The following is an 11,542-nucleotide window of genomic DNA, read 5'->3' as shown; positions in this document are numbered from 1 at the left end:
AAAAAATTCTGATTAAAATTTTCAAAAACAAATTCTTTGAATAAGATTAACCCTAAAAATGATTAACTGTGATATATAGAAACAAACAAAATTTAAATATAATACTTTTAATAAACTTCAACATGGATTTGATAACAAAATGTATGATTTCACTATGATAAAAGAACATATTATTGAAAAATAAAAATATAATCTAATTAAAATGTTAATATCATAAAAATAAAAATTCACCAAACAATTAGTAATTTTATTTTCTAATAAATATATAATAATAACAATAATTATATAAGAACAATACGTTCTTATCTTATTTTAATACATTAAAAAATACATAACAAAAGATTATTTTTTTACAGAAAACTAAAATAATTATAAATAAATCTAAGGATATTTTTCTAATAAACATGCAATATAAATAAATATTAATAGTTACTGTAAAATATATAAACAATAAAATAAAATATATATATATATATATATTTCATAAAATAAACACACATACACACACACACACACACACACACACACACACACACACACACACACACACACGCGCGCACAAGAAAGAAAAAATAGAAGAGAAATACTTTAATTAACCCTGCATTAACACTATAACAATTTTTGTTTAAATGGCAGAAATAATTAGATAAAAAATTTCACAATTTGTCTGCTTTAAAAACATACAATAACAAAAATTGAAAGAACAGAAGATTCTACAAACTTGTTAATACTACTACAATCACATGAATAATCACAATTTTTTAACCTAAAAAAATATGGGTGTATATATATATAACATAATACATAAATATAAAATAATCAACAAACAAAATATAGCTGAATAAAAATCACAAAAACTAGAGCAAGGCAAAAGGCACCTTCCATATGTTAATAGCTTTATTTTAAATTATATTATCTTCAAATCAAATTTAATTTAGAACAGTACCATTTCATTGTGTAAAAGTTAGATTGTAGCAATTGAAGTGTTAAATACACCAAATAAAATTGTGTTTATCTATATTAGAAAATTAATATTATTAAACATATTTTTTTTTACACTAGTCAGAAATATGATTAGCTTTTTATTAAGCAGACTAATGATAACAATAAAGAATACGAGTCATATCTCTAATCACAGTACACCTGCTGGTAGTTAAATATATCATTAGCAGATACAAATAGATGCAAGCACTATTTCTGATATAGTGTGGGACCGTATTTTAACATTCAATTCTAAAGGCTAGAAAAAGTACAACAAAACAATTGTATTAGCTCTTTAATGATGAGTAGACTAAACATAAAAATTAATTTTAAGACAGAATTATGCACAAATAAAATCTGAAATTGGAATTGGCATGAAACATAAAAAACAAAAAAAAATAGCATATTTAATTTTCATTTACAGTTTTGTATTAAAATATAGGAAATACTCTTAACTCTGTGTGCACCATGTATACAGCCAGGTGTAAAATATACACTTACAGTCATACATATCATCCTCATTCATTCTCTGAAGTAATACCTGATGGTGATTCCCGGAGGCTAAACAGAAAAAAACAAGTGTAAAATATAAAAAGTTGCCAAACGTTAATATATTACATTAAAATTCTGTAAAAAAAAAATTGGTGATAAATAAATTGAAACAATATGTAAAATTCAGCAAGCATTTGGTTATTATGCTATAGGAAAAAAATATAGGGTGGTACAATATTTTATTTTAAACGACCAAACTCGAGTGTAATATGATCAACACTCTTTGGTAACCATTTACTTTTTCCAATAGAAATTTAATTTTACTCTGATGTACATACTGAAAATACTCCGAAAGGATAAAAATTTAAAAAAAAATTATTATTAAGAATCTCTTTACTGTGTCTGTGATATTGTTCAAAGAAAAATGCCAGAGCTGTGGAAATCATAAAACTGGAAACCGATCTGTGACAATACCCCTGTTCCTTTTATGATGTTCAGAACTGTTTAATTTAAAATACAATTTTCTGTTTATCAAGTAATCAAGCTCCTGATATATGGATGGCTTTCTGTAATGTAGGCTTACACCCAAATGTTATAATTTGAGAGCAAATATGATATTTCATAACAATTATTTAACATTTGACACTTTTTTTATTTCATTCCCTTATTTTTTGGGGACACTTCTGGGCAGATCTTGTATAATAATGTGCATGTACAGTAAAAACCAGATAATCTGAACTTGAGGGGATGGAACTCAGTCAGGATTAATCAGAAGATATATTTTACTTATTGGGCTGCAAGAAGTCCCGAATAAATTTTTATTTATGGTTATATCCTAATTCAACATTTTTTAATTTGATCTCTTTATTAAAATTTAAGTGTAACAGATAAATAAATTTAAAAAAAAAAGCAATAGCACATTAGTGTAACAAAATTTCTCAGTTATGGCATGCTTTTGGATTTTTAATTGCATGTATAGAATTCATAAGGGAATCATTTTTTTATATTTCCATTAATTATATTTTCCTTAAAATGATTAGAAACTTCACATGACTTATTCAGAAATCACCTAATTAACTCTTTCCTCTTAGAATCTGTTTAGTGACAAGTAATGAATGTTATGTTTGCAAAAAACATATTAAGATTTATAATATATAATTATAGATTAACTTCAAACTTATCTTCTCTTCTTAAGCAAAATTATTAATCATTACCTAGCTGGTTGTACTAACAATGCTTTGTCAATTCCTTACTTACACTTATAGTCTCTTTTTTCAAGTAATAATTCACTCATGACTTGCTTGACTTCCCTAATAAATTATATCTATGATTCATTTCCATACGATATTGGCAACAACTATTGTAAAATATTGAATTCTTTTTCAAAAAAAAATCTTCATATAGCTTTAAAAGCCCATATGGTACCACAAATTGTATTAAATCGGCCAACTTTTGATTTTTTTTTTCTCATTTGCATTATAACGTTTATATGCCTACAAGCGCCCATGATGATGATGAGGTAGAGTGTGTATACGAAGAGATTGATGAAGCAATTAAACACGTAAAGGGAGATGAAAATTTAATAATAGTTGGAGATTGGAATGCAAGCATTGGAAAAGGCAAGGAAGGAAATATAGTGGGTGAATACGGGCTGGGCAAAAGGAATGAAAGAGGGGACCGACTTATAGAGTTTTGCACGAAGTATAATTTAGTAATTGCCAACACCCAATTTAAAAATCATAATAGAAGAATATACACTTGGAAAAAGCCAGGCGATACTGGAAGGTATCAGATAGATTATATCATGGTTAAGCAAAGATTTAGAAATCAACTCGTTGACTGCAAAACTTACCCTGGAGCAGACATTGATAGCGACCATAATTTGGTGATAATGAAATGTAGATTGGGGTTTAAAAACCTGAAGAAAAGTTGTCAGATGAATCGGTGGAATTTAGAGAAGCTTGAGGAAGAGGAGGTAAAGAAGATTTTTGAGGAGGACATCGCAAGAGGTCTGAGTAAAAAAGATATGGTAGAAAATGTAGAAGAAGAATGGGAGAATGTTAAAAAGGAAATTCTTAAATCAGCAGAAGCAAACTTAGGCGGAATAAAGAGAACTGGTAGAAAACCTTGGGTTTCAGACGATATATTGCAGCTGATGGATGAACGTAGAAAATATAAGAATGCTAATGATGAAGAAAGTAAAAGGAACTATCGGCAATTAAGAAATGCTATAAATAGGAAATGCAAACTGGCGAAAGAAGAGTGGATTAAAGAAAAGTGTTCAGAAGTGGAAAGAGAAATGAACATTGGTAAAATTGACGGAGCATACAGGAAAGTTAAGGAAAATTTTGGGGTACATAAATTAAAATCTAATAATGTGTTAAACAAAGATGGTACACCAATATATAATACGAAAGGTAAAGTCGATAGATGGGTGGAATATATTGAAGAGTTATACGGAGGAAATGAATTAGAAAATGGTGTTATAGAGGAAGAAGAGGAAGTTGAGGAGGATGAAATGGGAGAAACAATACTGAGATCTGAATTTAAGAGAGCATTAAAAGATTTAAATGGCAGAAAAGCTCCTGGAATAGACGGAATACCTGTAGAATTACTGCGCAGTGCAGGTGAGGAAGCGATTGATAGATTATACAAACTGGTGTGTAATATTTATGAAAAAGGGGAATTTCCGTCAGACTTCAAAAAAAGTGTTATAGTTATGATACCAAAGAAAGCAGGGGCAGATAAATGTGAAGAATACAGAACAATTAGTTTAACTAGTCATGCATCAAAAATCTTAACTAGAATTTTATACAGAAGAATTGAGAGGAGAGTGGAAGAAGTGTTAGGAGAAGACCAATTTGGTTTCAGGAAAAGTATAGGGACAAGGGAAGCAATTTTAGGCCTCAGATTAATAGTAGAAGGAAGATTAAAGAAAAACAAACCAACATACTTGGCGTTTATAGACCTAGAAAAGGCTTTCGATAACGTAGATTGGAATAAAATGTTCAGCATTTTAAAAAAATTAGGGTTCAAATACAGAGATAGAAGAACAATTGCTAACATGTACAGGAACCAAACAGCAACAATAACAATTGAAGAACATAAGAAAGAAGCCCTAATAAGAAAGGGAGTCCGACAAGGATGTTCCTTATCTCCGTTACTTTTTAATCTTTACATGGAACTAGCAGTTAATGATGTTAAAGAACAATTTAGATTCGGAGTAACAGTACAAGGTGAAAAGATAAAGATGCTACGATTTGCTGATGATATAGTAATTCTAGCCGAGAGTAAAAAGGATTTAGAAGAAACAATGAACGGCATAGATGAAGTCCTACGCAAGAACTATCGCATGAAAATAAACAAGAACAAAACAAAAGTAATGAAATGTAGTAGAAATAACAATGATGGACCACTGAATGTGAAAATAGGAGGAGAAAAGATTATGGAGGTAGAAGAATTTTGTTATTTGGGAAGTAAAATTACTAAAGATGGACGAAGCAGGAGCGATATAAAATGCCGAATAGCACAAGCTAAACGAGCCTTCAGTAAGAAATATAATTTGTTTACATCAAAAATTAATTTAAATCTCAGGAAAAGATTTTTGAAAGTGTATGTTTGGAGTGTCGCTTTATATGGAAGTGAAACTTGGACAATCGGAGTATCTGAGAAGAAAAGATTAGAAGCTTTTGAAATGTGGTGCTATAGGAGAATGTTAAAAATCAGATGGGTGGATAAAGTGACAAATGAAGAGGTATTGCGGCAAATAGATGAAGAAAGAAGCATTTGGAAGAATATAGTTAAAAGAAGAGACAGACTTATAGGCCACATACTAAGGCATCCTGGAATAGTCGCTTTAATATTGGAAGGACAGGTAGAAGGGAAAAATTGTGTAGGCAGGCCACGTTTGGAGTATGTAAAACAAATTGTTGGGGATGTAGGATGTAGAGGGTATACTGAAATGAAACGACTAGCACTAGATAGGGAATCTTGGAGAGCTGCATCAAACCAGTCAAATGACTGAAGACAAAAAAAAAAAATTGCATTATAAGAAATATTATATGTAAGAAACATTTTCCTTTGAAAGCTATTGCTTATAAGTTTTCTACTGAACCTAAGTTATAAGTTATAAGTTTTCTTACACCTAAGGTAGCTCTTAAGGACATGCATCATACTTAAAGCATATTGCAACTGTTTTTTTTTTATTTTTACTTTTTAATTACGACTATATTTTAAGCTTTTTATGAAGTTATTTGCCTCTTTACCAAACCATAGTAGACTTCACAACACACGCTTTTATTTTCCTTTTGCCAAGAAAAAAGCTTATATAAATGTTAAAAAAATTTAAGAAACAGTGAATTCAAACTTGTTTGAATTTCTCTATCTATTATAATGATGATGATCATCATCATCATCAACTCATTTGTTTGTTGGCATCTACAAAAGAATTAATAATAGACCATGATACAATACTAAGATTTATTTATAGCTACAGGATTGTAATATTAGTTCTCTCTTAATAAACAATATATTTCATTAATGCATACATGAAGATCTTACACTTCCTGTATTACGCTAGCAAATTAAAAAGGTTTGGTATATGTTAAATCCATACAAGCAGCTAGACGGTAACCTTTTTTTCTGTTAAAGCTAACTGAAAAAATTCTACAATTCAATAGCTATAAATGACCTCATTACATTAAATTTAACAAATAATTAAATAAGATTAGACATGAAATAAATTATTATAACACGATGAAATAAATATTATTTCAATTCACATACAAATTCATTTGACTTACATTTGAAAAATGATAAATTTCCATACAATTTTTAATATATCACAAATTAAATAGCTAATGAATAAAATTACAATATTATCAAAGAATAATTATTACAATTAAATATGCTGTCAAAAACACCCATTTTAAAAAATGAACAAGTAATTTCATATTATGTGTTTGTTATCGTGTAACAATAAATAATATGAATTTTTATATAAATTAATTTATTTATCATGACAATTATTTTTTCAACAAACTGTAATAATAAATAAATATTAATAAATAAAAAACAGTATAAATTATTATTATCAATTAGTGTAGTTGATAAATTAATTATTATAAGTGACTAATTATTAATTATCATCATGATTCTATATCAAGATATATTGATGAAACAAATGAAGCTGGAAATTGACCACGTTTACCATTGCATTCTCCATATAACCAATCATCATTAATTCTTTTTAAAATTCTAACGGTGTCACCTTCCTGTAAAAAAAAACAACACATACATTACTTTAAATTTATAAACAAAGAAAATTAAAAAAAAAAATTTAAACCAGTCCAGTCATTTTTACATAAATATAAATATTTAAAGATGCAAAATAAAGTAATTTCAGCTGGTAAAGTAATCTACTCATATATCAAAGGTTGTGTGGGCTGAACTCCAAACTTAGAAAAGGGATTTTTCATAAGCTTCACTAACCTATGTATAAGAACTATGTAGATATCATACACCTTCTAAAAAAAGGTTTCAATTTTTTTTTAAATTTCCTTTAAAACTAGATTTCAGATTGTATTTTAGTTATAAAAGATATGTAAATTGCAATAGTTTCATTTATTTTACTGCAATCATTATGATCAAATCTTACCCTAATGAATTAAGATGCATTTGATTAGAAATGTGTTATTAATGAAGAGACAATACAGAAACGGGTTTTAGTTGAAAATAAGTTTCTTCTTTAAAACAGCATTAGCAAATATATAGGGTGATAATAAAATTGCTTCATGATCAGTTAAAGATAACTCTATACCAAAATATGCAGCTGAAGGAGACCACAGTAATGCAGATTTCAACAACAGGAATAAATAATATTTTTGTATTTTATGTTGTAATATGGAGACAATTAAAAATATTTCATTAAAAATATTTTTCGTGATAATTTTTTATATTAAATAAATTAAACTGCACAATAATAAAAATGTTATGAAAACAGATTTGCCTCATTTATTTAGTTTTCATACATTAAAAAAAAAAAAAAACTGACAACACAGTTGTAGGACACTCCCATCACACGGTTTTTCCTGATGCACAGCTTACACACGCAACTTAATTTAAAATATTTATCATTTTATTTAAATATAATATTTTTTTGTTTACTTAATTTAATGATTCTAACTAAAACGGGCGCACATGCCATATTTCATTCATGCGGGTGTGGCAGTACTAGTGGCAACTTTAGATAATTTTTTACACTTTAGATATTTTTCATTTATTTAATTCTATTGCTCACCTGTGACATTACAACATAGCAGATGACTACAGCAGCTGTATGTCAGTAATACACTAGCGCTCCTTGTGGTGAGAGGGGGGTACTAATGACACAGTATACCCACTTAACCCCTAGTTTATTTAGAGTATTATTTGAGGTGATGGAGTGATTTTACAAAACCTTTTTTGGATATATTATTTTTTAATTGTTAACAAATGTGCCTAAGAAAAATAAGACCTTAATTAGGTAAAATATAGAGTTACTGAGGATGACCTTGCTCTCCAGCCTCACCCTCTTGACCTTTTAAGTCGAAAATTTAATGCATCAATTTCCCACAGAAGTAATTTGATCAAGTTTTGTCAAAATCAGTTGAGTAGTTGTGGAGATTTAGTTGTGGTGATTTAGAGAAAGACATCAAACATATACACATATATATGAACATCCAGAAAATTTTCATCTGGTTTTTGGGTGTTTTTGGGTTCCTTAGATGTTAAAATGGTGAAAACCACATTGCCCAAATTGGACCAATTACAATATTTTCCTTCTAAAGCTACAGCTCTGCTATAGTGCAAGGCGGGAAAGTAAAAGCAAATTTATGAATGAATTTATAATTCACAAAATAAATGTTTTGTTATTTAATAATAATAATAAAGTAAATTAAGTATCACAATTAAATTATTTTCATTATGTTTTTCTACTGCATGATTTTATAACTTCATAAATATTCCCCCTTTGTAAAAAAAAAATATGTTACCATATATTCTATGTAAAAATGTAATGTTTTTTGTAAAAGAAATTGCACTTATCGACCAGGATTTCATATTTTAAGAGTAATGAATAAACATAAACATACACACATGTTTGAATTAAAAAAAAAACTGTATTTAAAAAATTGAATAGAAGTTATCTATGTAGTTTGTTTCCAAATAATTTTATCAATTTAGGTCAGCCTGAATTTCGACTTCTAAATTGTAAACAGGCACATAATTTGTAGTAAAATAGTTTAAAAAAAAGCTATTAGAAAACTCGAAGTAGAAAGGCAATAATTTTAATCATCAACAGACAATCAGTCTGTAATAATTCAAAGTACAAATTCTTCATGCAAATAATTCCTATACTTGACAGGTTAACATTTAAAAAAAATTATGTATAAATAGACATACCCACACAAACATATATAAAACAGTAATATTATGTTTTTGAGATTACGGAAAATACAACAAATCTTATCTTGATTTCTAATATTTTTTACAGCATCACAATGGTTCTACATACTTTTTTAAAGGAGAAGTAAAAGTAAAAAGAACATTTAGAAAAAATCATCCAAATGCACTGAGAAAAATAATTACAATATCATTAATGTTTGATGTAATATGTCTTAAGTTATTTTAAAAAGCAGTATTTCATTACATAAAGCCACAATATTTACAATTATATGAAAAGATATGATTACTTGAAATTGTAGATCATCCCATGATTCAGGTGTAAATGTATACAGAGCTATTGCTTTAGTATCGTTGTCAAAAGTGTCAGCAGGCTGTTCATCCAAGGGAACAACAATATTTACAAAGTTTTCAGGAAAGATACCTTCTTTTCCCATAATCTGACCACGCAACCACTCTTCATTTACTCTGCTTATCAAAGTTATCACATCATTAACCTACAAAAAACAACAAATATATATTATTTAAGACTAACATAAACAAAATGTTAATAAAATTATAATTTTCACCTAGAAAATAATAATTATTTAAATAATATAATAATTTCACCTAGAAAATAAAAAGTTAGGCAAACTTTATAGCAATCCATTATTTTTGTTATTAAAAAAAAGTTAAATGTAATAAACACTTATTTTTTTTTTATAATCAGTATTAATATCATTAAAAGAACCAAGCCATAGTAATCATTATGAGGAAGTTCATGATCAAAAAGCAATTACTGAATTAGCCCTCTGTGATTTCTGGCTGTTTTAATTTCTCCCTTTTCCAAAATTAAAGACTATGTTAAAACAGCAAACATTTCTAAAATTGCAAACGTCATAATATGCAATAATATGATAAGCATAATATGATAAAGGAATTAAAGAATATTTCAGAAAAATAATTCTAGGCCTGTGGAAAAAGGAACACTATCTGAAACAGTGTTCAGATGCACAAGAGAAGCATTTACAAGAAGACAGTAGCCACTAATGTATGTTTCTGAACATAAGATTTTTACAGTTGCTTATGGGAATTCAACTTTCCCAATTATTATAATGTTCATAATACAACTGACTTACATTGTATAACAAAACCCAATGTTGTTAAAATATTATCATTTATAATCAGGCAAAGATAGAATAAGATATACTGATAAATAGCCAAAATAGTTTTGAATTGAAGAACATTAATTTAACTCAAATTAGTTGGAATGCCATTCAAACTTGAATGATTTATTTATATATGACTTAAAAATCTTGACTTAAAAGTTCGTCACTTGTAGGGCTACAAACTAAAAAGAATTTTTAGACATAATATAAAATTATCATTAAAATAATCCATTCAATTACAAATATCAAAATTATCACAATATTATACAAGTTTTGTAATATGTTTGAATTTAAAAATTGTATTTTTTGGCTGGAGCATACTACTGTATATTATGGAATTAAAGATAAAAAACTTATAAATGTGATCTTTTAGTACAATTTTTATGAATAAATAACCAATTAACTTGAAAAATGTAACATATGCAAATTTTATAGAAGCTTTGAGGTAACTCATCATTTATAAATATGCTGTCTTCAGATTTAGTATTTTGTATTTACTGAACAGTCTCGATCTTTCACAAAGTTTATGTATAATATTCAGTTTCATAAAAAACATAATTATGTAATTTATTTATTAAGAGATATCTTTAAAAAAATCTGGTTATAATTTCATACTGTATTCAAAATAAATCAATTCTTGTTATGGGGAAAGCCTGTGTGTTCTGAATGAAAAAATATTCTAACTCATTCAATTACTAAACAGAAAAACTTATAAGGTAGAAAAAAACTGTTTCTGTTAAGATTTCAATAAAAAATATAAAACCAATAATTATTTATTGTTAACTGAGAAATAGGTAATGCGTAGAGTAACTTCTAAGTAGATTTAAAAAATGAAATGGAAATACATGAACGCATATACCTTAAAAGACAGATCATCAGGGTGGCTAGCTTCATAATCATATAGAGCAATACAATATGGTTTTTTTCTTTCAATTTTATCCTGAAAAAAAATTAGCAAATATAATAGCAATTTTAATAATAGAATTAACATATTAGAGACAATTGAGAATTTTAACAGAAAAAAATTATGCACTAATTCATTTATCTAAATACTCTGTTACATATACTCTCCCATAATTCTGGATTGGGTTACCACATGGCAACTTTCATGTTTGTCAATATCTGCTGTCAAAAATCTTGATATCATGTTTTCTTTCTTAAAATAATCTGACACTACAAGCTTCTAGCATACCTATTAGTAGCTTTTTATCTATTTCTAATATTAAGATGACTCTTGCCAACTCTCCCTAAATGCATCAACTCCATTCTAAATGCAACTCCATTCAACTCTTGCCAACTCCATTCTAAATGCATCCTTAAACTTTTTAAATTCTTCTCATTTTTTACCCTATCTTTCTGTTTTCTCAATATACTTTAAGGAATTTTTTTTACAAGCCTGAATCCTGTTTAATTTGTCACCCATGAAAAATTATAGGCAGTTTTAATGTTAATGAATAAAGCAATTGCAAGGTATCAGCAGA

General features: G+C 27.6%; 1 protein-coding gene across 2 annotated transcripts in view; it reads right to left on the bottom strand.

The window, feature by feature from the left end:
- Nucleotides 1-392: 392 nt before the first annotated feature.
- Nucleotides 393-11,542, bottom strand: part of l(3)05822 (SH3 domain-containing lethal (3) 05822) — a 60,306-nt gene continuing 49,156 nt past the window's right edge. Inside the window, exons 6-9 of one of the 2 annotated variants that reach the window (XM_075370717.1) lie at nt 10,921-11,001; nt 9,204-9,410; nt 6,683-6,746; nt 393-1,542 (exon numbers count right to left, since the gene is read on the bottom strand). In XM_075370717.1, coding sequence (XP_075226832.1) covers nt 1,433-1,542; nt 6,683-6,746; nt 9,204-9,410; nt 10,921-11,001 — 462 coding nt within the window. In that variant the 3' untranslated portion in view covers nt 393-1,432. Of the gene's footprint in view, nt 1,543-5,667; nt 6,747-9,203; nt 9,411-10,920; nt 11,002-11,542 lie in introns of those variants that run through there. The other variant, XM_075370718.1, reaches the window with a different exon arrangement.

Source organism: Lycorma delicatula, chromosome 7 (genome assembly GCF_047948215.1).
Source record: "Lycorma delicatula isolate Av1 chromosome 7, ASM4794821v1, whole genome shotgun sequence".
In the NCBI taxonomy this organism is placed as follows: Eukaryota; Metazoa; Arthropoda; class Insecta; order Hemiptera; family Fulgoridae; genus Lycorma; species Lycorma delicatula.
The sequence above is the reverse complement of the archived record's forward strand: the minus strand, read 5'-3'. Positions and strand labels throughout refer to the sequence as shown.